At 48.8% G+C, this 27,625-nt stretch overlaps 1 protein-coding gene across 2 annotated transcripts; it reads right to left on the bottom strand.

The window, feature by feature from the left end:
- Window positions 1-40: 40 nt before the first annotated feature.
- Window positions 41-22,102, bottom strand: lgr4 (leucine-rich repeat containing G protein-coupled receptor 4). 2 transcript variants are annotated; one of them, XM_029846792.1, is made up of 18 exons: window positions 21,296-22,102; window positions 15,352-15,423; window positions 12,382-12,453; window positions 11,741-11,812; window positions 8,741-8,956; window positions 7,463-7,534; window positions 6,602-6,670; window positions 6,385-6,456; window positions 6,207-6,278; window positions 6,029-6,097; window positions 5,866-5,937; window positions 5,514-5,579; window positions 5,288-5,359; window positions 5,117-5,188; window positions 4,902-5,027; window positions 4,246-4,343; window positions 3,966-4,019; window positions 41-3,895 (listed from the first exon to the last, which is right to left on the bottom strand). In XM_029846792.1, exons 1-18 carry the CDS (start codon window positions 21,475-21,477, stop codon window positions 2,493-2,495), a joined length of 2,931 nt encoding a protein of 976 aa, XP_029702652.1. In that variant the 5' UTR covers window positions 21,478-22,102; the 3' UTR covers window positions 41-2,492. The 2 variants fall into 2 exon arrangements, with proteins under 2 accessions (XP_029702652.1, XP_029702653.1); XM_029846793.1 differs by lacking the exon at window positions 21,296-22,102 and adding an exon at window positions 15,501-18,885.
- Window positions 22,103-27,625: the final 5,523 nt, after the last annotated feature.

The following is a 27,625-nucleotide window of genomic DNA, read 5'->3' as shown; positions in this document are numbered from 1 at the left end:
AAAGGCAATTATTGCATCTATCTAATAAACACATTGGGAAAAAAGTGTTCTTACAATTTTATTGATTCACAATTTAGAGAATTATATTCCTATTTTAACAGAAGAAAAATGTCAAGAGCAAAACTCACATTTTTAAAAAAAAAAAAGAACAAACTACAAATAAAATTTTATTTGAACTGAAATGAACTTTTATGTAATAATCTGTATTATTATTATTCTATAAAAGAGAAAAAATAGCTTGGATAAAAAGAGATCACAGTATACAGTACATAGATTCCTCCCACGATTTGCACTTATCTAAACAAAGATGTACGACCATTTATCGACAGAAACCTAAAAAAGACAAAAGCACTGCTGGTAGCCACGACAGTCCAGGAGGTAGCTTCCTTAGTTAGCATCCCATTCTCTTGATTAATTGCATTCCAAATAATTTACACACAAAATCAATAACCTAACTAGAAAATGCTTTGTACACTTGAGCGAGAAAACCCCAAAACAAACAAAACGCTGGTGACAGCCGCAAAATGGATAAAGTCGAAGGTTCAAACGCTGAAGTTTCACGTGAGAATGTCTTGCTGGTGGAGGGAAACGTCTCCACATTGCCTAGATTCCTGAGCACTCACATGATGTGCACTTGTGGATACACGCTCCGAGGCTAGATGCACCTATAATGTGTACAGTCACGCTCCAGTACACCAAAACATCAGCAGCCCTCAGGCTGCAACCAGAACCACATTATGAGCTTCCAATGACAATTTTAAAACGATTCCTCCTATCTTTATCTCGTTTTTCTGGGCCATCGAGCCCAGCCAGCTCAACCAGTGAAGGAAAAGAAAAAAGAAAAAAATCCTGCTGCAGATCAGCGCTTTGAAAGGACGCGGCTCCATCAGCCGCACGTCAAACTTTCCTGCCGACTCAGCGCTGCAGGATTACCTTCATGTGTGACCTGTCAAATTCACCAGCAAATTTTGTTTAATGCGGATTTAAAGTCACCAGAGATGTGCCGCTCTTCCGAATTCGTAGTTCGGGGGGGGGGGGCGGGGATTTTCAAACTGGAATAAGATGGGAAATACAGACGTTTCTGCTGTATGGTGGGGGAGACGGTCCTCTTTGGTGCTGACACCATGTTTAAATGGCAACTGGAGCTCACGATTATTGTCGGTTTAGCGTACTGACGGGAAACAGATGCTTTCTGTTACTTATGAACATCTTAAACAGACCTTTGATCTTTGTAGGAAGATAATCCAAGGTTAAACACAGTTTAGTGCTTTTGATCTCATGATATTGTCAAGACGAAGAGTTATCTTTTAAGTGTTTTAAGGTCCAGTGTGTAAGATTTTAATAATATAGCGAAATGTGTTTTTGGTGTATATTTTCCATAAAGATCACTGGTTTTGTTCTATTTGATGCGTGTCCTTCATGGGTGCTAGAACTTTCTTTCTACAGTAGCCTGGAATAAACAGACTCCAAATTTCAAATAAATCTACAACTAAGGCAAGAAAAATCTATTTTGTTCCCTTACAGCCACCCGTAGGTTCTCTGAGGAGACGTTCAAAGACACAATTCTTGCCGTCAATCTCAAGCTGTCAAATCCTACAGCCTGGACCTCAAACACATCATGTCATTATTTACAGCACTAAGCCTAAAATCACAAGTCAGAGATCACTTTGTCAGCAAAAACAGGTAAAAGCAATGTCGGGTATCCGAGTGTTTTAAATTACGCCCAAACACTCACAACAATGCCCCTAAAAATGATGGCACTGATGTTTAGAAATGAGAGGAATTCAACCTTAAAAAAAATAGAAGCATGTATCTCTTTAAGGAAGAAAAAAGGAGGTTCTGCTGTTTTTGGTACTCGGTGGGTTAAGGTCCATCAATCATTCGCCAAAAACAAGCCTCCTCACTCTCGCTCCTCTAAATAAATTAACCACCAGCAAGTATGGCTGCTGCCAACACAGTGAAAGGCGCTACTTTTATCACATTCTCAGTATTAAAGCGAAGCATTTTGTCATTCTTGTGCTGACAGAATCACATACAGTAGGGCAGAAGTTATTGCTGATGTTACATCATTTCCCTCTGGCAGGTAAAGTCCACCCCCCCCATTTACATTCACACAGAAACATCTAGAATGATTAAATCTGCTACATTTATATAAAAAAATAAAATCAACAGCTGAAGCTTTTATAAAACAGGACAGGCTGGATAACAATCAGAACGGAGAGAAGCTTATTAAATAAAATCTGTGGAAATCTTTGACACGTACGCTGAAGCTGATGACGTCCGACCGGAGGAGCGGCAGGCACTGGTGGGAAGATCCGTGTGTGACACATCGAAAAGCTCGCCCAGTTCCCCTTAAATAACGGCTCGCCGAGTCCTTTCGAACGCTCGTGCTGGGTAATGGGTCACTGGCACATTTCTGTCTCCAGATAAAACTTTCAACACGTTCTGGTCGCATCCGAATCCACACGGTGGGTCGATGCTCCCAGGCGTCGTCAGTCTCGAGGTATGCTGTATGAGTAGTGTACCAGAGGAAGTCCTCTGCTCTGACAGAAGCAGGCCCGGCCGCAGGCCTGGACCTGGTCCGAGCTGTCCGACACGAACGAGTCGCCCTCGTCTGCGTACTCGGATTGAGCGGAGGGCGTTCCGCTGTCTGCCCAGAACCCCCCCTGGCGCTGGCACGCCGCGGCTCCCGTCAGGAGGGTGGGACAGCTGTGAGACTTCAGCAAGTGTCTACAGATGCTGGAGGAGGAGGGAGAGGAACAGGCCCTGGCGTGCAGCGCTGCCTCGCACTGCTCGCACACCGCCGGTTCTCCACAGAGCTGCGCGTACGCCCCACAGTCAAAGCCCAGGTGCGTGGTGGAGCCTCCGTCCGTGAGCTCCGACGCTCCGCCGCTCTCATCTCCGTGAGCGTCGCCGCAGGCTTTTGCCTCCCTGCTCAGCCCTCTGCGCCCGCGTAGTTTCAGCCAGTCCTCCCTAAAAGCCGGACTGAAAAAGACGTAGAGCACCGGGTTCAAGCAGGCGGGCAGAGGGAAGAAAATGAGAGTGACAGATTTGGCGATCTCCGGGCCGCCCGCCGTAGCCCCCGTCAGCAGAGGGGCGAAGGAGAACGCTGCCACGGGGCAGAAGAAGATGCAGTTGGTGAATATGAGCCAGGCGACGTGTCGAAGGGCGGCCGTCTGCTCCGGATCGGCCAACTCCACCCTGCCCAGGTGGCAGTAAAGCTGCGTGTACACGGCGGCGGTAAAGAGGTACGCCAGCGCATTGAGAAGTACCAGAAACACGGTGACGCTCAGAGCCGGACTCTCGCTGCCGGCGAAGGGCAGACAGAGAGGAGAGGCGGACTGGTCACCGGAGGTCAGGAGGGGCAGACAGGCCACGGCGGCGGCCAGCAGCCCCAGCAGCCCCGCGGCCAGGCTGAAGCGCCGCTCGCCTCTGCAGCATCCGCGACGGCTGCCCACGCTCCTCCTGGGCGACAGCATGACCTTCCCCAGAATGGTCCTCACGGCCACGCTGCGCTCCACAGCCGCCAGAGACAGTAACAAGACCGACCACTCCGAAGAGAAGACCGCCAGAACCCCCGCGACCTGACAGCCGGGGCCCATCTCCCACCACACTCCGAACTCAGCGAAGGAGCCCCACGTGGCCACGTCCAGCACCGTCAGCACACCCACATACAGGCCTGTGAGCAGGTTGGCCAGGGCCAGCAGCCCCATCAGCAGCCTGGACGGAGAGAGGGACGCGGCGAGTGGGTAGAAGCGGCCCTGTCCTCCGTGCGCAGGACAGAAGGTCGCCACCAGCACCAGGCTGTTGAAGACCAGCGACACCAGGCAGATGAACCAGACGGTCAGGCGGATCATCCAGTTGCCCAGCAGGTGCTCACAAGGCTTGAAGGCCCCTGAGGAGACAAACGCCGATGTAATGAGGGCCCAACCCCCAAACTGTGGTGGTCAGGATCTAATACTCACCTGGTGATGGAGAGCAATGCATGATCATTGAAATCCGCTCCACATCCGCACCACCTGAAGCAAAAGAACATCAACTTTCTGAACTTTGCTGGAAACAGTCATCAAATTTTAATTAGTGCAGTCTGGAAAGGTTGAACTGTGCCAGGGTTTAAGGCGCCCAGAGGCCACCATCTGCTCGGTGTTTCAGGAGGCTGAACCTGGTTTGAACTTGGAGAACAAGCTGTCTAGCTGGAGCATGCAGCAGCTGCTTTGAAAAGTGAAAAGTGAAATGAATTCCCACCTGTTGATTTCTTCACATCGCGCTCCGGGGAAGACGTCGCGATGGAGTCACAGCCGATAAAGGCGCAGCACTGGTAGGCGTAGGGGACAGAGATGGACCTACGCACCAGCGGAAATCATGAGAAAGACTCAGCATCAGCGCAGGATCAGTCAACGTATTTTGCCGCAATATTTCAATGTTTTGTGGAAGAAGGTAAAAAGAAAATCTGGTTTTCTCATGACAAGGTGGAGTTTGACGTCCTTCAGGTTAGGGTTATTCTATACATGCTGTTCAAACAGGCGGCAACACATTTATATGAGCTCATGTCGGTTTCCTGAGTAGGAGGCTAAAATGATAAGATATGATCAATAAAGACGATGGGGGAGAGGCATTGTTTTAATTTTAAAAAGGACCAAACCGGCAGACACAACCCTACCTTGGCTTTTTGCAGTTAGTCTTTAATAAAATTTGACTCATATCTGCCTTCAATTATAATTATTTTACAGCTTAAGAATGTTGCCAGAAAAAGAAAGATATGTGTGATCGCATCAAATTCCTTGGCTGGAGCCGGAGCTGGCAGGCTGCAGTGACACAGTCGGCTCCAGAGACCACCCGCCCCTCCACGTCCCGGCCTTCCCTCCTGGATACGTCAGAAGCAGACGGAAGTTCTCCCTCACCTGAGCTTCGGCAGGTTTTTGGCGTTCAGCACGTTCTTTATCTGCGGGTTTCCCGACAGTTTGAGCTGACTTAGCGAGCTCAGTCCGGTCGTCGGGATCAAAGCCAGAGAGTTCGCGCTCAGATCTCTGCAAAGAAATTCAATATTTCACTATCCAGGCAGAATAACAGTGTAAAAGTGGCGTCAGAAGTAAAATAATCCAGGTGTTGAACTCACAGGTTGCTGAGAGCGGAGAGGCTGAGGAAAGCGTCCCTGTGGATGACTCGGATTTCATTTCTGCTCAAGTCTCTGAAATAACAAAGCTATGAGCTCACGGTCGGGAGTGAAGCGTCTGCGTTACCATCATCGGCGGAGTGACGGCCGACGTGTGCGCGACTGTAAACTCACAGTAAGCGGAGCGCCGACAGGCCCTGGAAAGTGTCTCTGTCGATTTGTCCAATGCGATTGTGCTGAAAGTTTCTGCAGATGGAGGACAAGAATGTCGTCATCTTTTCACCTCCACCGCAAGTTTTTCCAGTGGGTGAAATGTTTATTTTTGTGTTTCCAAGCCTGGATTTTAACGGCGATCATTAAACTTGACCAACATTCTGGATTTTACAGCTTCAACACTCACATCTCTTGCAGTCGGACGCAGCCCTGCAGAGTTGGTATTTCTGTGATCTTATTGTACGACAGGTCTCTGACGGGGCAGATACACACAAAGATTAATTACTCGTCAGAAGAGATCATTTTAAATACAATTACACATTCCACCGCACACTGGGTATAAAGTCTACAGTTAGCATGAATAGGAATGTGCAACCATGAGGCAAATATTACCCATCAGCCCATACGAGGCTACATGCACTGTTTTATAAGGATGTAGAGAGGAAAAAGTCACTGTTGGAACCATCATAGATGGGCCTTGCTCGAGGGGCCTTTCTACAAAAGTGATTGTACAGATTAACATTAAGAAAAACACTGACAGTGTGCGAAGCAGCTTGAGGTCCTTGCACAGCTCAGCGGGGATGGACGATATCTTGGTCCCTGATAAGGTCCTGGAGGTGGACAAATAAAAAAAAAAAGGTGCAAGTCTGAGGCGTAAAGAGGCGGAAGCAGAAACGGCCGCTGCATTTTAGTTGCACTCACAGGCTCTCGAGGTTATTTGTCCATGTGAGTATGGGGAAGTCCTGCATCATGTTGGCCCCTCGCAGCATCCTGAAACACACACAGTGACAAGAGTCCAACATGTAACAGCAGGGCAGCGACTCAAACTTGATGAGATGAAAACACATCGGGGAGCTTGTCCGGTCCCGGCGGAGCTTACAGAGAATGCAGCTCGGACAGATTCTGGAATGCTGATGCGCCCACGAAAGCCAGAGGGTTGTCATAAAGGTGTCTGCAAGGACAGAGAGAGAGAGAGCAGAGGGAGGGGGGTCATTCAGAAACCTAAGCCAGCTCTAATATACAGTCTGAGACTCCTACAGGCATCACTTTGGCCTTACATGGTTCGCAGCAGGGGGTTGTTGTGGAAGGCCCCTTCAGGTATGGAGGTGATGTCATTGCTGTGAAATCCGCTGCAGGAACACGGTGACGGGAGAATATTAGCTTTGGTGAACCAATGGTACAGCTGCTAAATTGATTCCAGTGTAAATCATCAAAGCAAGCGGGGAACAGACAGGAGCACTTGTCTGGTTTTGTTCTTAGCTGCCGTGTACTCACAGTTCCTTCAGTTTGGGCAGGGCCTGCACCGCTCGGGGGAAAGCCGTGAGGCTGTTGAAGTTCAGATCTCTGGGTGGAGAAGACAGGAGAGGACAGATGTCAGAGCCGCTTTCCCACATCACACTCTTAATAAAGTGAGAAGGCAGCCTGGCTTCTGCGAGGAGAACGTTCCCCCTGATGGGAGTCTCCGTGCAGAGAGTGCAGGCCAACGTGCTCTGGGGGGGAACTCTCAACGCTTGCAGGTGTTTGACCCTTCAATGGCAGCAGGACAACATTTCTCCCACATTAAAATGGCAGCGTTGGCGACGCTGCGGCGTCTGACACTGCGCTCTGATCGGTCATGTCCGACTGGCTCAGCGGGCGCTGCTCACGTGCCCTGGAGATTTGGCTTGTTGCACTTATTGCGTTGTTTCTTGGAACCTGTCCCCTAATTCCGAATTATTGTCTCAACTCGATGATGAATACCCACATCAAAAGTTAGCTGAGCTGATCTGGGCTCCCAGAGCAGCCCTGCAGTCCCATTACAGTCATAGTTTACTCAGTTTCTATCACAGTCCTTCAAACAGACGCTGCTGAACTCCAAGGTTAGATGTAATAATATCAAGGAAGTCTGGATGTACGTGTCCGTTGTGCACAGGAGGTGAACCTTTCACTACTAGACTTTTCAGAGGAAGTGAACGCTGGGAGGGCAGACGAGATAAGCATCATGTAGTTTGCTCTATTTATCCAAGAGCAATTAAAGAAGGAAGTGGACACAATGATGGGGGACTGGAGGAGAAGAGGGCGGGGAGGCGAACACAAACATGGAGATGCTTTAACACACGCACACACACACACACACACACAGTTATGGGCACCTACAGTGTTTCCAAGTTTGAAAGTCCAGCGAAACAGTTGTCTCCTATCTCCTTAATCCTGTTGTTATGAAGGTGTCTGGAAAAGAGAAAGAAAGTCCTTTTTAGAGCAGGATATAAAAAGAAGATGCTCACTGTACAAATTCAGCCGCAGGTGTCCGTTATTGTGCACAAATGTAGAAATCTTTCCTCTCCTAATATAGGTCTTACCTTCCTGTTTACCCTGACATGTTTATACCAACCCTGCGGTAATATCACTGTGTCTGTGTGTGTGTGTGTGTGTCTGTGAATAACAGCAGCGGTGGGGGTGGAGGGTAATGTTTACAAGGATCACTTACAGTAAATTTGTAATTCATCGCATGTATGCATCCCTCTGATGGAATGTTTCAGCATTTCCCACCAGTTCATCTTAATGAAGCTGAGCATTGCGCAACTTTTGCCCTCTTTGACATTCAAATTTGCATCCCAACAGCACATTTTCACGAGTGGAGACAAACACAACAGCGGGCTTGTGTTGGGAATCTGGCTCGCTGAGGACACGTCACAGCCCGAGCGGGAACACAGAGGAAGTGTTGTGCGTCGATTTCTGGTAAATAACAAACGCCGTATTTAAGAAAGCGAGCGTGAATGTTCAGAGGGGTATATGCATATGCTGAGTGCTGAGTACAGCTACAACAAAGCTGCCAATCTCTGCCCGGCAACAGCTTGTTTAACATGAACTCGGGTCTATTTCAGTAGTCAGAGACTTCATAATTGGTCCAAGAGGAAGGAACTGACTCTAAGGGCTGGAGTCATTTCATGCGGCTTTAGATAAAAAATTTATATTTCTTCTGAGGCGAAAAGTTTCTGGAATTAAATGAAGCCATGCGTTTCCTTTATTTACGTGTCACAAGCGGTTGTTCAATAGCGCTGAAATCCACGGTGCTGCAGGCAGGATGAGCCGCCGCGCGAGTCAAAGGTCAAAGGAAAGTTAGGGATGTTTCTGAAAGCTGCAGCGTTTTTAAGTAAGAGTTGAAAGAACGTCTCTGCGTGGCAGCAAACTCATCCCGAAGCCTTTGTTGTCTGCTCTCAGAGTACATTAATCAAGGCTTAAAATGTACACCAGCCAGTTGTTCCTGCTCAATGTACACCTCTATAAGCACCGGTGGACGTCTTATCATAGATTTGAATTACAAAAGAATTCATGTGTGCCCTGATGGCTGCTTAGTAGTAATAACAGTACTTCTACTTACAATCTACTCATGACTATAACTGTAATTAACTTCAAATTGCCAATTTAACTTACAGCACAACTAGACTGCTGAGGTTTGCGAAGGCGTTGTCGGGTATGTAAAAGATGCGGTTAAGCGCTAATGTCAGCGCCTGCAGGTTGGCCTGGTGTCTCAGGGACCCCACGGGGACCTTGGTCAGGTTGTTGTCGTCCAGCCAGAGGTGGCGCAGCTGCTGAAGGCCTTCGAAGCTGTCATCTGGCACGGCGCTGATGTGGTTTGCGTCCAGGCGGCTGCAAAATACAGACACGAGTGAGTGTGGATCAACCCCCCCCCCCACCATCTCTCTCTGGAGCACAAACACATCGATGACCCGTCCGTCTCTGTTTCAGCTACAGAGGTGATGCACACAGACTAATGTCGTTATATTTTCAGCATCTTTCACATGACTCAACATGTGTGTGTGTGTGTGTGTGTGTGTGTGTGTGTGTGTGTGTGTGTGTGTGCTGTACAATAAATGTCTACATCAGCGTGAGAGTTGCAGCTTATAGAGGCGAACAGAAACACACTCTGGTCTCTGCACATATAAACTGGTCCTCCCCAGCGTGCCAACTCGCAGAGTGAAGAAAGCAAAGGAGTCCTTCATCGTGTCTGCAGCCCACCCACTGGTGGAACCGGGCTCACACAGGCCGTCCTGACGTAACAACAGGATCAATTTGCATAGGCTGGCCTCCTCTGCAAAACACCCCCCTTTTCTCCCCGGAGATCCTTTCAGTGTAAACATTTGCACAAGACCACACCCCCACCCTGCCCCACCTCACTCCTCCTCATTAGCATTTAAAGCTCCAGCCACATAAAACCTCCAAAAACAAGCATGACATGGGACCCCTACAGCCAGGTGTATGCGCCCAGGGTGGAAAACTAAACACCAACACCCACAACAGCCAGTCTATTGAGAGACAGGTATAGGTGCATTTCCACTGCAGGGACTTTTGGGTACTTTATGGGGCCGGGGCCGTTGGTGCGTGTCGGAACCTCCCCCGAACGCTCATTTACAGGAACTTTTACTGGGCCTGAACAAGTCCCTACTCCAAGGTAGCGACTTGGATCGGTCCTGGAAAAATACACTGGGAGACTTGAGGTTTACTCAACACTGATGGGCTAAACCGTGAGAAGGATGTGATAAGGAACCCAGCAGACGAGGAGGATTAGCCTAGCCTAGCTGTCTCTCCTCTCTACAAACCTCACAGGGCTGCAGGGAACCCTGTTCTTCAAGAATATTACGCCCTCGCAGCTCATAATAGACAACGAAATACGTAAAATGAGCAGAAACAAAGAGTCAGATGAAGAGGTTCCTATTTTTAAATCGGAATGTAATCTGTCATCTGTTACAATAATTGAAGCCGATGACGAGAACGTGAAAAACAAGTAGCAGTTTCAGTAAGTGTCCTTAAACAACACCCTGAACTCTAAACTGCACCATGGGTGGAATAGTTATTAACTATAATAACTATAATAACAGGCCGCAACAAGGCACACAGAGTTAGACTGTAGTTCAGCTGTTATTACATGAAGCTGTAATATTCAATTAAAGCTGTTATCACGTTGACGCCACCACTGTGGCTGTGCGTGCACGCTAATGTGTGGAAAACAAAGGTACATTTGGTGCACCGCGTTCCCTCTGGTTAATAATTGCTCAAACTCACTGATACCACAAAGTCTGTTCCTTTCCGCACACTGTGCTCCGAACGCAGCGCACGGCATGCGAGCGTGACCTTGTTGCAATATTCAGGGCACCCGACCCGCACCGTGGTGCAGAGCGGCACGCTGACCCTGAGCGGCACGCTGACCCCGAGCGGCACGCTGACCCCGAGCTGCCACCCGGTGTGACACGGCACCCAGCGCCCCGTCCCAGGAGCCGCTCCGGACCGAAGCTGCGTCGGTCTGCACAGGAAGTTCTTACAAAATCATCCCTGTAATTACCCGAAGGAGATGGGTTCAAACCTGATCGGAGGTTTAGTCTGTCTCTAAAGAGAGTGAAAGCTCGGCTTTTCTGTGTGCATTAACCTTCCTCGCCGACTGTCTCGCCCTCCCTCGAAATTCCTCAAGTGTCTGGGCTGAAAGGAAAACAGCCTTGATTGACATTCAACTCCCGGACGTTTTAGACAATCGTGGCCCTGCCGGAGCCCGATTACTTCGGCTACAGACTTTAAATCCCCACAGAGTTGGATAGAGAGAATGGAACCAAAAAAAGAGGGCAGCGAGAGAAGAGGGCTGATATAAAGAAGTGATAATAGCTGTAATCTGGATGAGTTAGGCACAAAGATGAAGATCTAAATGCTTTTGACACTCCGTAGCTGCAGTTTTAAGAGTCAGGTTGAATGGAGCAGACACTTAAAATAATGCTATCAATGAAAGGAAAAGTTCAATCAATCTGCTGGTGAGGAGCAGGGAATCTTTAGGAATAGAAGAAAGCTGCCTAAAAAGGTAACTACAGTATGTGAGCCAGCCTTAAATGTCACAGAAAGAGCAACTTACATTTAAGGATCCACAGCACCAACTGTTTTTGATCTTTATCAGTTAGGAGGGTGCTGCAGGACCTTCTGTTTCCTTTTTATCTTATCGCCTGGGACTAAGAACGTGTTTTTATTTCAGCATAAACACACGTCCACTTTAGATGGCAGCTTGTGCAAATACACCGCTGAGTATCTTCCTGTCTAGAGGGAAACTGCTGGATGTGCGCAACTGTAAATGTTAGAGAAAGCAGAGGACGTGTGTGCACCACCTGGTTCACGCTACATAGTGAGGACCAGAGCACACATTTCACTGTCAAATGACGTACAACGGTAGTGTGGACAGGAAGTTTGCTGCTGCTCAACTCTTCGAAGGTCTGTGTGAGGGTTACTAGCTGAGGTTAAATCAGGCTTTAGGTTGAGGTAAGGCTGAGAGTTTGGGTCTGGGAATGACTCAAATCAAGGAAAGTCCTTACAAAGATAGCAGTACAAACGTGTGTGTATGTGTGTGTGTGTGTGTGTGTGTGTGTGTGTGTGTGTGTGTGTGTGTGTGGAGTTCCTTACAGAGATTGAAGAGAATGAAGGTTCTTCAAGGCTTCGCTGGGCACAGTCTTCAGCTGATTATTCTGGAGCATCCTGAAGATAAAATTGGGAATTATTAAAGTTGCATCACTTTATTTTACTGAGGTGTGTGACGGTGCTGTGTGAATACAGGTAAAAATGTGAATGAGGGAAACTAAAAACAAGTGATTTCGTTATTTTAGGCGGATAACTGAGATTTCACCTTCACGTCGTCAGAACTTTGAACTTTTGGCCCTGAGCAGAATCAACAGTGCAGCACTATTTTGGTGCTCAAAGCGCTCCCGATTGTGCAGGCAAATGAGGGCGTCCTGCCTGCCGTGAATTATGCTACATTAATATTTACACAACGCTTGTGTTTAATCTGTTCGTGTTTTTTTTAGCAGCCACAGAGGCAGTTGGGACAGGATGGAAAAAAGCTTTCTGTCTCGTTGAGGTGGATTTAGAGTCCGACTCTGTTTGAGGTGCCAGTGACATCATGGTGTTCACACTCAGCAGCATTTACCCTCTTCTACAGTGTGTGTGTGTGTGTGTGTGTGTGTGTGTGTGTGTGTGTGTGTGTGTGTGTGTGTGTGTGTGTGTGTGTGTGTGTGGTGGTAGTGGCTGCATTGAGGGGACATTCTTACAGGACTTTGAGTTGATGGAGTCCAGACAGGGCTTCGGGATGAATAAATGACAGGTCATTTCCGGCAAGTCGTCTGTTGGGAAGAGAGTCAAATTTGGCTTTAAAAAAAAAACAAGTTTAGAAAAAGAAAAAGAGACGTGACTTTGAGGAGAAGAGACTTGGCTCCACATTTCTATTTCTGAGAACGTCTTCGCCTCGGTAGATTAGGTTCCAGCTCGGGGCCCGGGGTGTCACAGACATGAGTCTGTGCCATGTGGCCTGTTGTCACTTCATCAGTCACCCACGACAGATTAGACCTGTTCCTGGATACCCCCTCCTCACATCCATTTCTGCCCCGCCTCAACAACAACAGGTTTCCTTTGGGACAGTGTAACCCCCCCCCCCCCATCAGGACTGTCCAGTGTGCAGCTGCCTCAGTCTCCATATGATTTACTGGAGATTAAGAGACGCCTCCTTTTCCTGTTGGGTTGAGGAAGCGTAAAGGAAATAAGGGCGAACGGGCCCGGCTGGCTGAGGCCCACAGCCAGACTACGATATCTGCTCTGAGAGATAAGAAGCAGATTTATCGTTCTGCAACATGAGTCAGTCCAGGCTGAATTTCCTAGGACGTCTGTCCATGCCAGGGGCCCACGGAACCTTTAGATGGTCGCAGGGCTGATTGTTGATTTGGATGCACCCGGATATTCTCATCCGTTACAATAGTAAAGCTAGTTGGTGCAACAGATTCACTCGGACGACACCAAATCCAAAACCAGCACATCTGGGAGACATTTCAGCTGCGTCCCACTTCTCCATTTTATCCGTTTCAGAGATTCTGTGACCCAGAATGCATCACACTGGGTCGGAGCTGCTTTAGAGCCTCTCTGCTAGCAGCGGCACCGTCACAGCAAAGTAGGGCTGCAGCTACCCAATATTTTAGTAGTCAAGTATTCTACTGAAAATTCCTTCGATTAATGGAGCAATCGGATAAAACAGAGCTGGCGTGGACCCTTCGGTGGGGGAGGGAGGGAGTCAGCACCCCCATTCAATGACGTCAGCGCATTGTGTCACATTAAAAGTTGTCCCATGACAACATCCTGTGAGTAAACGATTACTCGAGGCACAGAAAATTCAGAGATTATTTATTTGTAATCGAGGTATTAAAGTTACTCGATTCACCCCGAAAGCAAAGCACAAATCCCAGGTCGTTGAATGGTCGCCGTATTGTCTATCACAAATCCACAGCCGGTCAGGCTTGAAGGCTTTTGTTGGCCGACTCATTAGCTTTCAGGAGAAAATAACGCGACCTTGCTAATTCTGCCCTGAGCTCCTGAGAACAGCCACAACTGCGACGCTTTCAGGAATCACTCAGCGCTCCCTCAGTTTCCACAACATAAAAACCTTCTCCTCCTGTTGCATCTTTCAGCGCGTTCAGTACACGTCCCCCCAGGCTCCAACGGGGAGACAAGAATGTGCTAAACCTAGACGAGGAAAGGCTAAATCCTCGCCTTTTGCAACACCGCTCCCACACGTCTACCTTTGTCGGCTCATGGTACGAGCCCTGCCGGCGCGGGCAGGAGGCGGCGAGCACGGCGTGCACGGTTTGTTGCCGAAAATATTTTGCTGTAACAATACAGGTAAAACCCAAACAAACACCCTTCCTCCCCGACATGCTGCTGCATGCAGGATACACGCCTTTAACTCAGCCCGACTGTAAAGGAAGGACTAACATGTGAGTCTTTGCATTAATATTTGCGTTAAAGGACAAAAGGAGTCGCTTTGTGTCCCGTTTTCACGCCTGAAGTGCAACGTTTATCAGACCTCTCTGTCTCTCTCTTCACATTAGGATTTTGTTTACCTTCGGTCATACCTATCAGTCATTTGACCGACCTGACCGTGAACACGCCACCATGTGACCTTGTTTACTCTTCATTCAAGCTGTCGCCTTGTCAGTGTCAACAAGGGCATGAACTAATCTCACCCATAAATCGACAGTCTTCAGCACTTGGGAAAAAACCCAAAGCAGGCGAGGGTCTTTCGGGTTCAGAATATCATCATCATTTTTTTTAAAAATGATCACTAATCTAATGATCACTTGGGTCTTCTGCTTGGGAATAAGAGCAGCCCGCGCTCATTTCTCTCCATCTCTTCTGTCCTTCCTCTCCCCGTCTCTGCCCTCAGGGCTCGCGCTCCGGATCAGTGGCGCTGCTGCAGCCCTTGAGCAAAAGTCTCACCCTGATTGGCTCTGAGAGACGGCTGAAGCGTACGCGTCAACCACCTCTCCTCCTCGGGCTCCGTCTGCTGCGGCGGTTTAAGACAAGACGGGAGAAGCGGCGTGACCGGGTGGGTTGTTTGAGCCCCGTTGCCGTGGAAACCATTGTTTTGCCCTCTTCCTTCCTGCCTCGCATTCCTTTGCACAATGCGATGAAAAGTAAATTGCCTTTCGGACAAGGCGGGCTGGAGCGGCGTGTGGAAAAGCCGAGGGTGAAGACCCGAGCGGCTGAAAGATGAGGGTGCGCAGGAGAGGAAAGAAACAAAACGTGGCTGTGAGAGGCCGAGGGGGGTGAGAACGGCTGCAGCGCGTTCACCTTCGGGTCAGTCTGGTCCCGGAGGCGGCGCGTTACCCGATATCAGGTAGACAGACTTTATCTGTAGCCCCCAGCAGGCGTTCAGGGGCCAACTAACAAACCCCCACCTGGATAAAACCCATTCAACAACAAGGTGCCGTTGCCGTAATTACCTACAAATGAAAATCAACGCGGGGCGTGACGAGACTGGGCGCATAGTCACACCTCAACCATTCAGTCATCAGTTCGATTCGCAGGCGACAAGCAATTAGTCATCTCACGTAACGCCGCCTTTAAACGGCGCCCAGAGCGACGCGGTTTGCAGCACAATCTCAAATATCCAGGTGCGTAAAAAAGGACCTGGATAGAGTGAGTACGGACAGAAAAGAGAAGGAAGGAAAAGGAAGGAGTGGGAATGTACTCACAGTTCTTCCAGATAAGGGAAGTTCTTGAATATATAGGCCGGCAGCTCCGTGATGTTGTTCATGCTCAGGTCACTGTGGAAACCAGAACTCGGGTTAGAAACACAGCAACAAGCTCTGACGACTTTGCTTCACCGGTCGTTAGGACGTACATATTTTGATCCTGAATCACTCCGAGGGGTTGCTGACCTGTTTCCTGTAACGCTCCTGTACACTGTCAAACTTTTATTCCCGCAGGGTTCATGTGAGCGCTTTTACTGATACTTTCCCCATCTGCTTGTACCTTTAATGAATGCTATTTAATTGCCTCACTGCTTTGCTACTCAACCAGCTTTTCTCTAATTTAAATGTGTTTAGAAATCCGGGTATGAGGCCTCAGATCACCGGCTGAAAGGCAGCAAGAGCCTTCCCCCCCCCCCAGGGATCTTCACTTTCCAAACCAACTTGCAGGAGGAGATAGACGTGTAGTGGCACGAAAAAATATGCACGCAGAACTCGATTTCCTTTTGCACAAAAAGTTGATACAGGCAAGTCCTGTCTATCTTCATAATGACAAGTAAAAAAGTACACTGGCAGGTATTTGCTTGCTACTGGAAAGTGGTTGGACTGCAGCGAAGGCGGCAGGTTTGGGTTGCTGCAGCAACTGCCGTCCTGCGTCAGAGAAAACTGATAATATGGGATTTGTGGTGGGAAAAAAAGGAACATATCAAGGCTGTAAAAACATCCTGGACCCAGAAATGAGGTAACCCCTGCCCCCTTTCCTTCTCTGGCCATCTTGGATTACAGGTCTATCTAGGACCTTGTGCGTGGGCCCCTGGATCCTGCAAGGATCATGTTGCTCTTCCTCTGCAGCCCCGACTACAAACACACAAACGCTCAAGCCCCTTCAAAGACGGGCTCTTGACAGAACCCTCATCGTCCCCGAGACCGATGTCCCATCTCCACTTACCTGGTTATCCAATTACCTGAGACTGCAACGGGGACATCGGCAGCCACACGCTCCTCATCTTTTTCCCATCCACTGACACCAGCTCAGCTGGGACGGAAAAATCCTTAAGCGCATTTACGCCGTCTAACTAAATCTTCCAAAGATTGTTGACTCGTCCGAACCACATGCGGAGCGAGGGAGGACGGGAGGCCCGAGTGGCCTTCACGCTTCCTCCCTCCCTCTGAGTCTGGCTGCTTAAGTCATCAAGGTGCTAGCTGCTCCCTGCAGGTTGGAGGCAACACTAAAAATACGACCGTGATAAATGGCGACGGGTCTAAACACTTCCACAAATGCTCATCTGTAAATTCGTATCCCATACGCCAATTTGCTGACAGGTGCTGCCGAGTTTGGAAACACTGAGCAAATTTACTGAACACGACCGTGAAAATCCCCCTTCAGTCGATTTACTGAACTCCGTTTACACAGGAAAGACCTGCGGGAAGAAAGTCCAAAGGAAAAGTCGGCGCCGTGAGCGTGGGAAGGTGCAAAAAATGTTGAAAGCTGTAGTTTCTACACCACGCCACTAGTTGGCAGTGTGTTCTGTACGCAGCACCTTGCAAATGTGAAGGCCTCCCGCTGCAAAAAAATATGGTTTTCAACTTCCACGTGGAAATGGAGGCTAGGGCATTTTGTAGTAACTTCATATTTGGGGGCTTCACAAAGGAACCATTTTAAAAAAAGTGCTGTTTTCAGGGACTAACACACAGTACACATTTTGTGACTAAATACGCTGCTACGTTAGCATAAACACTGACTAATCCAACTCTACTATGGCACAAAAAGGACTCAGTATTTCAGCCTCAGAAGAAGCTGCTAGGGTCCAAATCGCTACAAATGGGTTACAGCATTTAAGCAACAACTCTTTTCTATGAGGAGGTATGTCGCAGGAAAGGAATTCCCCCTGCCGTGAGTCGGGTTGGCTCTGAACCGAGGCAGGTACCAGTGGAGCTGTCATCACTCGTTAAAGAATGTGAGGCGATAAGTGATCATTTAAGCGTCAGAATTACACCAATTGCCCACAATGTTGTGAGTTGACAACCAGGTTTTCCTGTGAGAAACCACGGCGATGGAACCTTCTGGAGCCCTACGTTCAATCCGAGTGCTAAATCTATTTACGTAGACTTCACGATGAGGAAAATAACACTTTACGCTGTGGGAGGCAGCGGAGGACAGAAGGAGAATGTTCCTGAGAGCCTTCAGAAACACTGGAATCAAAAACACTGTCGAACAATTCAAATATTATTGTTATATTATAAAGTTCAGTTAAAAATCCTGGACACCGGTCTTCTATCTTAACGGAACGTTATAAGGCAAAAACGCTGCTAGCCGCTAATGCTAAGAACTAGAGACAAAGATGACTTATGTGAACGGAATCAAACAAAGAGAGGCTTTCCGTGACCTCCGATGTGTGCCTATGCATTCCTTCAATAAGCTCTCCCTGGAGATGGTTTTTAAATACAAGTGGAAACATCGTCTCCTGCCAACGTTCACCTCTCCGCCTGCAGCGCTGGACAGACTCCTTCATGGCCAAAAGTGTCGGGCCAGTTAAACACACAGATGCTCAACGCTGTCATGTCACAGTTTATAGATACAGAATCACTAATAAGTTACTAATAAGCTTCTAATCTGTCAATTTGAGCATTTTGGTAGATTATATCAGATAGTTACAGCTGGTGTTTGTTCGATAGTTTGGCCATGACCCCTGTGTACCAAAGCTGTGGCTAAGGCAGGATGCTAACTGTGCTGTGATGAGGTTTGATTGAATTCGGAAGAGCCCGCTCAGGTTTTTATGGTGTTTTCAACAGTTGGAGGTGTGAACATGTCTCTTTCCATCAGTTTTCATTTAAAAGCTCTCGCAGAGCGATCACACAAAAGCCACCGGCTCTGGAAGTTCACACCTATTGCGTCCGAACTGACGACGCCATCCGTGGCTGACTGGAGCCTTTTTTCTTTCCTTTTATGTTTGATTTACAGCTCTTCCTTTTTGAAAAGCAGCAAATCCAGGAAATGCCAAACCCTTAACCTGAGGAACAATAAGGCGGCCATATCACAAGTGCAGCTCAAAGTTCAAAGACAGGGAAAGTGGAACATTCCCACATGCTGCAGCACAGAGGTGGTTAACTGCACGGTCCACACAGCCGTCTGGAGGTGGGCCACTGCGAAGCCTCCCCCGTAGAACCGCTAATGGAAATACAGATCGATGTGGAAGGAAAGTAGCAGGAGATAAGTGCAGGAGAGCGTTAAGGTTCTCCCGGAGTGGAACCTGCTGACTGGCTCCTTTCACCTCTGCCGGACAAAAGAATCATTCAGTAAAGAAAGTGGACGCGAGGTGAGAGCCCCAGACCCTCGGCAACAGGTCCACTTCTGCTTCAAGTGTCGGCGAGGGAGGGGCGCCTCCGATGCGAAATCGCTCGCCAGGAATCAGGACGATTGGGTTGATTTTTACAGATGTTTATGATTACAGAGGGATGGATGACGTCCGGGCCGGTCGCCCGGTCTGCTTTTATTAAAAAAAAAAAAAAAAAAAGCACGTTCACGTTGTCAGGAATGTTGTCTGCCTGGGCCTCATCTATCCCAGAACTCTTCCTGCTAATATTGTTAAATGAATGGCGTCAAAGTAAGCGGCGCCCCGGGTTTACATGGTTCTGTCCGCTTACGTTCCGTTTATTTGGTTTGGTTACACAAATGGGAAATGACGAAATCAATCTGATGATATAAAACCGTAAACGTGCCAGATGACGACACGCGGGCGCGATGACCGCCGCTATCGGCGCCGCTTTAGGTTGTGATAACGATTAATCCAGGAACCAGAGTTGGGCAGGAAAACATGGAACAACTGGATTAGGTGTAAATTTGAACATTCCTGTGTCAACATATTAGCATAAACAAATGTTTACGTATTCAAAAAGATCGCGACACGCCTGACCTTGTGACCTTGTGACCTTGAGTGTGCACGGATGCCCACAGGTGAACACGTGCCACGTCACAGGCTGAGGGGTTAGCTTAGCGCTTCCCGCATCTGCTTTTTCGTCAGCGGCCCGTTTCCGTTAGCGGCGCCAAACTCCAGCCCCCGTGGGCCCGTAGGTGAGAGTCGGCTCCAAACTTTCCACCCCAGTCACAGAAAAATGCGCCTCCACCTCCAATCAAAGGTGCGGGTCAACGAGCGAGCCGATAACCAGGGAAGGGAATCGTCCGCGTCGGGAGAGGAATTTTCCCGACCTTTGGGCTCCGTTACACCCACAAAACAATCTCTCAAATCTCCTTCAGCTCTTATGGGTGTTTGCACGGGCGTAAACGTGCCCTCCTCTTGTTTTTTTCCATCCAGTTAACCGGTTCAAGAAGAACTCATGAGATTCTGCTCCTCATACATCAGCCAGCCATTGTGGGTGCATTTAGCTGAGAGAGGAGCCTCCGCAGCTGCAATATGTCTCGCTAATCCATCATGATCTCTAACCCCGCAGCTCCACACACAAAAGACGGAGGGAGTGGGAGAGGACAACTTAAGTTCAAGAGACCAGGAGAACAAATGGGAGCGGGAGAGAGGCTGACAAAACAACCTCTGCCAGAAGAAACGCGTTTGCTGATGAGAAACTATTTAAGGACCTTCAGATAGCCGAGGAGAAAAGAAAGATTATTTCGGGCCGACGGCTTCGGCCATGAGCGGCGTGTCGGGACAGTCTGAGACGCTGCATGAATTACTTTCTTCATGATGCCGATTACTGGAGGCCCAATATTTGCTCTGGTGCCGCGACAGTGGGAGAAGCATTCGTCAAACCTGAGAAAACACAGCAGAGGCCTGTGCAAACTAGAATCATTTCAGGCAACGTGATGGCAAACACGTCAGAGGCCCCCGACGACGGCCCGCCAGATCTCACGTTTTCCCGAGAGCGGGCGGCCGTTGCAGACGCGACACGCCGGCGGTTGTTTTGGCTTATGATTAACCCGGCGCTTGTGAAACGCGCCGAGGAGTTTGTTTTCCTTCATGTGGCAATCATCCACTGTACCCACGCCGCTCCGCTGTCCCCCCGCCCCCACCTGACGCCGGCCTGCCAAACCTGGCCGCCGGTCGCTCCTCGGCAAGGCTCGTCCGGCGCTCCCGCGGCGCCACGCGCCCCGATCTGGTGGGATTCATGACCCCGAGTGACCGTACTGCGGACGACGCCGTCAAAACATGCGCCTCAGGGCGTCGGGTTTGCTGGGTTTAGTCTGTGTGGTGGCGTAATTTCAACAGGACAGCCAGACCAAACACCGGTTCGGTCCCGGAACAACGCATTCGCAGGTACTGGGTTGGGACGCGACTTCAGGACGAGTTAGGTTCAGGCCAACGGTTGCGTTTGAGCCGTCCTCAACGTTCTTGCTCAAACGCAACACCCAAGTGTCGCTGTGCTCCAACCACGTCGACCCCATTAATCCCACAACGTGTGAGCCTCCTGTACTGGTTAGAATGAAGACATTTTAACACGAAAGCGTTGATTCTAATGCCAGTAAAGCAACTTCTGTCCTGCAAAATACACCCCAAATGTCACTTGTTTGGAATTTTAACAAAGAAAAGGGGTTGAGAGCCATGCTGCTGGAGCACAGGAAGCTGCACAAACTCTTAAAAACAAAGGTTAAATTGGGGATTAAATGAGGAATAATGAGCATAGCTGCTGGAAACTGCTCTGCTAAATGCACGTGTTTCCACATTAAAAGTGATTTATAATTAAGCCTTAGCCAAACACGACAAAGGAAGCTGATTTAAATATTGTTTTAGGGAAGGGTTTAACTTTCTGGCTGCAACTGAAAGTGCAGGAGAAGTTGTCAAGCTTGAGGATTAGCAAAGATCTGCGGAGAATTAAAATGTTTCGGGGACGGGGGAGAAAACCAGCCATCACCCCAACAGACCTCGGCCCTAAAACGGGCACGTTCCCCCCCACACACGGGCAGCTTTTCGGGCTCATGTCGCCGCTGAATACTCACAGGTAGTAGGTGAAAGCGCTGAGCCCGGCTGGGACGGCGGTCAGCCCCCTCCCGGAGCAGTCTGCACCCCCATCTTCATCGCAGCTGCAAGAGGGCGAACAAACGGCCACCGACTGCCCTTGACCGGTGGCACCGGGACGGAGGAAGCACCACAAACATACCCAAAGCAAATCCACACGCATTTTTTCCTCCCTCCGCTTCAGGTGAAAGCGACTAAAAAGGAGCTGGTTGGAGCCTCTTCTCTTCTGGTTTCTGCGGTTGAGTCTATTCCGGACGTCGACTTCTCATGTGGTCGCTCGGCGGAGGCATGAAGAGATTAAGCCCGACGACCGACGCTTTTCCTCGGCGGGCTGTTCACCGCGGGCCGCCTAAAATGTCCACTTCTGCGGCTGAAAGGCGCTAATTCGCAGACGCTGCCTTCGAAAACGAGCGCCCCGGGTCGCCGCGGAGCATTTCTCAGCCCCGCCGTGCGTCGTATTAGTCGGTGGAAATAAAGTAGCTGCGGTGGCGACAGGAGCGGGAGCCTACCTTGCGTTTTTTTTGCGTTTTCGCTGTCCCATTAAATAAGCGGTGAAACGCGAGCGGCGCCCGTTAACGCGGCGCGCAGCGGCCGGCGTGTTGACCGCGGGGTTGTCGGTTGAACACACTTGGCAATCGTTCGCCTCTGTGGTTTGTTTCCTAACACCGTCAGCTCGCAGCCATTCCTCGCGTTCCCCTCCTCTGCTCCTGACATCAGCAGCGTGCCTGCAGCTCGGCGGGCACCCTACCGGACAACCTGCAGCACTGGGCCCGGCCTGCACCAGCAGCAACCTGCAGGAGCAGCAGCCCCAGCAGGGGGACGTGCGCTGGCCCACGGCTCAAAATAACAACAACAATAACAACAACAACACTTTACATGCACATCATTGCTGTCTGCAGCTCTGAGTATCCTCGAAGAAACACAGCCCATTCAAAGTAAAAGATTAAGATTTAGTCGCCCCTATTTTGTTTTGCATATTACAAAATGAAAAATATTACAAAATGAGCCACCCTTAAAGCCAAATTCCCAACAACAAACAGAAAAAGTGGTAAGTGATAGAATAAAAACATCTACTGATGAATGTAAAGGGCAGGTAAAAGATCACCATCATCATGTGTTCCATGTTCTTGTTCATGCTCCATAATGAGGACCTCTATATCCAAATTCAGGACATTCTGGCCGCTACTCACACGTTTAAAGAAGGGTTATTTGTTTTAATGTTCAGGTTAGAATTAGATGAAGGATTAAAGATGCAGTGGTGACGGGGAGGTTATATCCATTACATCGACAGTAGTCCTCACAACTATAGAAGAATAAGAATATGTGTGTTCCTACTTCTATCTGTATCCCGATATAAGAATAAAATGGCTCAGTTAGAAGATGTTGAATCCCCTGATAGTGAGATCTAAAATGTTTAAAACAACAGATTAGGAGGCGCTTTAAGGTGCAAAACCTTAACGAGGTTAAGCATCACAGCGGGACCCTTCCTGCCCCCTGTGACTGGGACGTGTTGTTTTAAGGGTTAATTTCTTACCGCCAGTTTGACAATATGGAGGAAAGAAAAACAACATTTTAATGAGTGAACAGCTCAAAGACCTCCAAGAAAGAGTTGAGGATGTCTTTAACTCAGAATAAAGTAAAAATCAGGGTAACGGAGATGCTAACGTTGAATTATTTGAAGAATTATTTCTAAAACATGGCTGGGTTACTCTTTAACGCAGTTATCTGCTGTTCTACTATGGGATGCACTAATAAGCAAGATGACCATCATTTCCAACGGTGGTTTTTATCCATAAATCACACATATTGAAGACCTTCACACGGCATGTTCCATAGCGACGCGCCTTAATGTGGCAAATGTTGCCAACCTGTATCCGTAGGAGTCGCGCGCCTTAATGTGGCAAATGTTGCCAACCTGTATCCGTAGGAGTCGCGTTATTAAGATAAAGTTAATTTATCTAAATAAAATAAATCTTTTATTAAGATAAATTAAACTTATTCCAAGTTACAGCGTCTTCATCCAGATCTTGGTGCCACGTCTGAGGTTTCAGTTTGGCCCATGTCTAAGACGCCTACTGCTGCCAACCACCAGGGGGCGTTCAGAGTATGACATCTTGTTTGTGGAACGTTTAGGTTACAGACTTCTTTTTATTTCAACACTGCAGGCATTTTAGCTGAGCTATGGAGCCCAGCTCAGGTCATCCCCGCTGCTTTTTAATGAAGCTCTGACTCCGAAGCTAACGGTTGCTATAGCGACACAGTAAGAAGGGAAGCGGTACTGCTTTTAAATTATGCTTAAACTAAGGAGCAGATCATTAACCTGACGCAGGCGCACAAGCTTTTCTGTAATTATCCTGCCCAAATAATTTCTGTTTCCACCCCCCAGTTGTTTACGTGACACCACTAATGCAAAATTTCTGACATTGGATCAGCGATGCGGCGGCGAACGGGCCGTCATCCACGGGGGCGTGGCGGGTATGTTTGGTATTCCTCCCACCTGAGGCGGCTCTCACCTGGACTAACGCACGATCAGTTTACAGCCGTCAGGATCAGTCAGATCACTGCTGCTCACTCCCAGTTTCCACTTGACATCTTTAATGTGGTGAAAGGATTCTCAGAGTGGCCTCAAGCGTGAGGTAATGAAGGCGTGGCGTTTGTGTGGAACGGCTCCCAGACCTGCTGGGGTAAACCTCACCTGAAGGTCACGTCACGGTTCTTCGGAATTTTGGATTTTCTGATGGAAGAAACGAGATTTTCCCGTATTAAAGGTCACAAGGGTGCTTGAGTCCCAGCAAGTCATTGGGTGAGAGGCAGGAATGCATCCTGGACAGGTCACCAGTCTGTCTCTCACACACACACACTTGTACGTCTACCTTTGTGGGGACTTTCATAGACATAACAAACTACTCGGCTCCTTACCTGGACCCCAACCCCCCCACCTAACCCTCTCTCTCTAACCCAACATCTAACTCCAATCTTAAATCTATTTCCTAAACAATCTCAAACAATCCTTTCGTGAGGACCAACCAAACTGTCCTTACTGCTAGTAGAATGTGGATTTTGGTAGTTTTGGTACGGCAAGTATGAGAACACACACACACACACACACACACACACACACACTCACACACACCATTTAATCTTAGCAGCAGTCATTTTCAGTCTCTAATCACCCTAATGTGCTTGTGTAAAGACTGAGGAGTAGTTAAAGGTTAAATCACAGTTCAGGGTTCCTTATTATGAAAGGAATTAAGCGTTGCAGGGTGGCACCAGGGTGCAGTTACTGCTGCTGCCTCATGGGAGTGTGCAGTGGATGAGTGTTCTCTCAGGGTGCTCCAGCTTCCTCCTCCAATCCGAAGAGTTTTACCTGAGAAACGGGTGAAATGGCCCCGAGGTGCGAACGGGAGCGTGTTTTGTCTCTCTTTGTTATCCCAGCAACAAGTTGGCGTCTTCTCCAGGGTCTGCCCCTGCTCTCTTTGGGTTCCAGCTCAGGCCTTTTTTATATGGAGTTTCCACGTTCTCCATGTTTGCCCCGGTGCTCCAGGTTCTTCCCATGGTCCAAAAACGTGCACATTAGCTTGAAGGGATACTCCAATTTGCTCCAGGTGTGAGTGTGTAGGTAACTGGTGTATTCCTGCCTGGGATGGAGCCCAGCATCCCCGGGGACCCTGAGTAGGAATAAGTGCTTCCTAACAGACAATAAATGACTAAGGAAACCTCCGTTATTAAAGGGGAATATGCGCGTCTGACACATATGTAAATGATTATTCAGATTATTCTCTACCAGAGGATGATGGCAGCATGTGATCATGAGACACCAGTCATCGAGCTCATTCTGGTCTTTAAAGCCAACGTGCCCACGTTCATCATGCAGGATCACCTCTGATGTGGGTGTTTAGTCAGGAAGAATCCGAGGCTGATTCCTTCCACGCTCCTTCTTCCACATGGCAGCCAGATTCTTATGAAGGGAAACACTACCCCACAGTGGTAAGACTTTCTCAGTGCTCCAAACTGTTCTCCATGGACACACAACAGTCCTGAGTACGTCCCCCTCCTCCCCTACCGCAGCCTCCCCACCTGTACCCACATGTTTGACGCGTGCGCGAGGAGGGCGAGATTAGAGACGCGCCGGAGGGCATGAATAAAAATGAAAAAGTTCCCGAACCTGAGCAAAGAAAAGAAACAAAAAGTAGTAAAAATGAAGTTGAAAACAGCAGATAAAATAGCACAACTGGAAGAACGGTGATTAGCCAGCTGATTAACTGCTGATACAGTAATCCCAGGGTCCCATTCAGTCTGATAGCTGATAATCACCACGCTCATATGAATAATAAATCCAATTAATGTGCGGGGTCAGAGGTCGGCGTCGTAATTACGGCTCCGCGGGCCGTTTCTCCTTTCTGCATCTGCCCGGTTGTGCGACGCCCAGCTCGACCACAGCAAGGAGCTGTGTTGCAGCTCAGGCGACCTGCTGCACACAGGCTGTCCGGGTCCACGATCAGCCGGCCAGCAGGGAGCAGCAGCCAAGCAGCGAGATCCTTCTCTGAGGACTTTTTAGAGGAACACAAGGAACCTTCAGGGCATAAAACAACACCTAACATGCAGGATATTCCAGATTTCTGCAAACATGAGCTGGAAAGACTCTTTTTCCAGCAGTAATGTTTCACAAACTCTGCGTTTGTCTCTCTTTTTCAGAGAGTCTTGATTATTCCAGATTGGGCGGCTCCATTGTGCGCTGACTCAGAGCCCTTTACATCTCCAGTGGTTATTAACAAGTCTGGGAGAGTGACCCTGACACCAGATGACGCTGTGTGTCTGTCTGCAGCGACGTGTCAGCCGTCACAATGATCACCTTCTTCCAGACTGGCTCTGGACGTCTGATGTTCCTAATTCCCGACTACAATAAAGCATCTTTTGTCCAACGACCGCGGATGACACCAACGAAGGGGCCCTGGCCCGACAGGAGCGTAGCAACGGAGCGGCTGAGGAGCGAACCCGGGCGAAAATAAAGGATAATGAGGTGTTTGTCGCTTCGATCAGGGTGTACTTTCTGGGGACGCTGCCTCGCGTTTGAGGTGGCGAAACAGAGCTGCGAGGTCATTCAGGGCCGGATGTGCTGCCGGTGATGCTCAGGGGCCTCGGCTTCACATGGAAGCAGACCGAAGTGGTGAAATTGGATCAAGTTGTACTGTATGAGGATGATACGGCTTACGGTGACCCAGAAACAGTCACAATCTGAGCCCAGAGCTAATTTCTCAGCAGCCATGGAGGACAGACTGTTCTCAGTCTTGGGGCTTAAGCTAGCACCCTCAATCAACGCACCCATAGATACAACATCCTCGCAGAATAAGATGACATACTGTTCCTTTATTTTAATCAAAGAACCGCTGTTGTAGATCGACGCACGTCTTTAAGTTGTCATTTTTGTTGAAACGCTCTTGGCAAATGATGACTGCAGCACAATGCGCAAAACCCCAAATTACCCTTCAAAATGCGGCAGAATGCATGTCCAGTAATTGCAGCCTGGCATGGTCGACCTATGTGGTCCCGTCATTCACCCCCCCCCCGCCTGTATAAACGCTCATTGTGGAGCCGTCCCCTCCAGCTAGATCCTAGCGCGCGGGCATGGTAGCATTAGCACAGTGCTCGCTGTTGTTCCGCAGCAGTCGGTGACATATGACTGACACACGATATCCTGCCTGATGAACAAGACGGGCCTTCATCAGCATGACAAATGCTCAGATCTGACAAATCGGATGAAGTTTTGTGTCTGCAAACTCCAGGAACGAAGGTGAATGTTCGCTCAAATCAAAATGGAGGCGGGAGGTTGGCCTCTATAATACGCCGGCGGCGTTCCCATTGTGTGCGTCCCTTTCATCATAATACACTGGCTGAAAAGGTGTGACGGTAGCGAAGGAATTCCCGTACGATTGCGTGGCATTACCAGCTGGTCCTGCATGACGAGGGGCAAAAGAAATGGGAAAAATCCACCGTTTATTGCCTCTATCCAGAGGAGTGGAAGGATATATGTTTGTTTACGCTCGGCTATGCGGAATTCCATTTTATTCTGCTCAAATGTGGAAATGACATCATTTTATTTTGGAAATTCACCAGATCATTTATTCGCTCTTCCTGTCCTACAAGCTGACAAAACAGAAGTCTTGCGTAGATTTCCAGAGGGCTCCCGGAACGCCGGAGCCGCGGCGGAGTCGGAACGGAACCGCGCCACAGCCGGCGTACACACACGCATTGGATTGATCAGCCACTGGTCACCCTGTGGGTTTATTTTGAAGGGACTGGAGGAAGGTAGA

The sequence above is a fragment of the Takifugu rubripes genome, chromosome 13 (assembly GCF_901000725.2).
Source record: "Takifugu rubripes chromosome 13, fTakRub1.2, whole genome shotgun sequence".
In the NCBI taxonomy this organism is placed as follows: Eukaryota; Metazoa; Chordata; class Actinopteri; order Tetraodontiformes; family Tetraodontidae; genus Takifugu; species Takifugu rubripes.
The sequence above is the reverse complement of the archived record's forward strand: the minus strand, read 5'-3'. Positions and strand labels throughout refer to the sequence as shown.

What these genes read in the sequence shown, in the direction of transcription:
- lgr4 (XM_029846792.1), bottom strand. Translation starts at nt 21,477, where the DNA reads ATGCGTGTGGATTTGCTTTGGGTATGTTTGTGGTGCTTCCTCCGTCCC. An exon ending in AGCGCTTTCACCTACTACCT is followed by an intron (nt 15,424 to 21,295) that starts GTGAGTATTCAG and finishes TGGTTTCCACAG; the next exon opens with TGACCTGAGCATGAACAACA. An exon ending in CTTTCAAACTTGGAAACACT is followed by an intron (nt 6,671 to 7,462) that starts GTAGGTGCCCAT and finishes TTCTCCACCCAG; the next exon opens with AGATCTGAACTTCAACAGCC.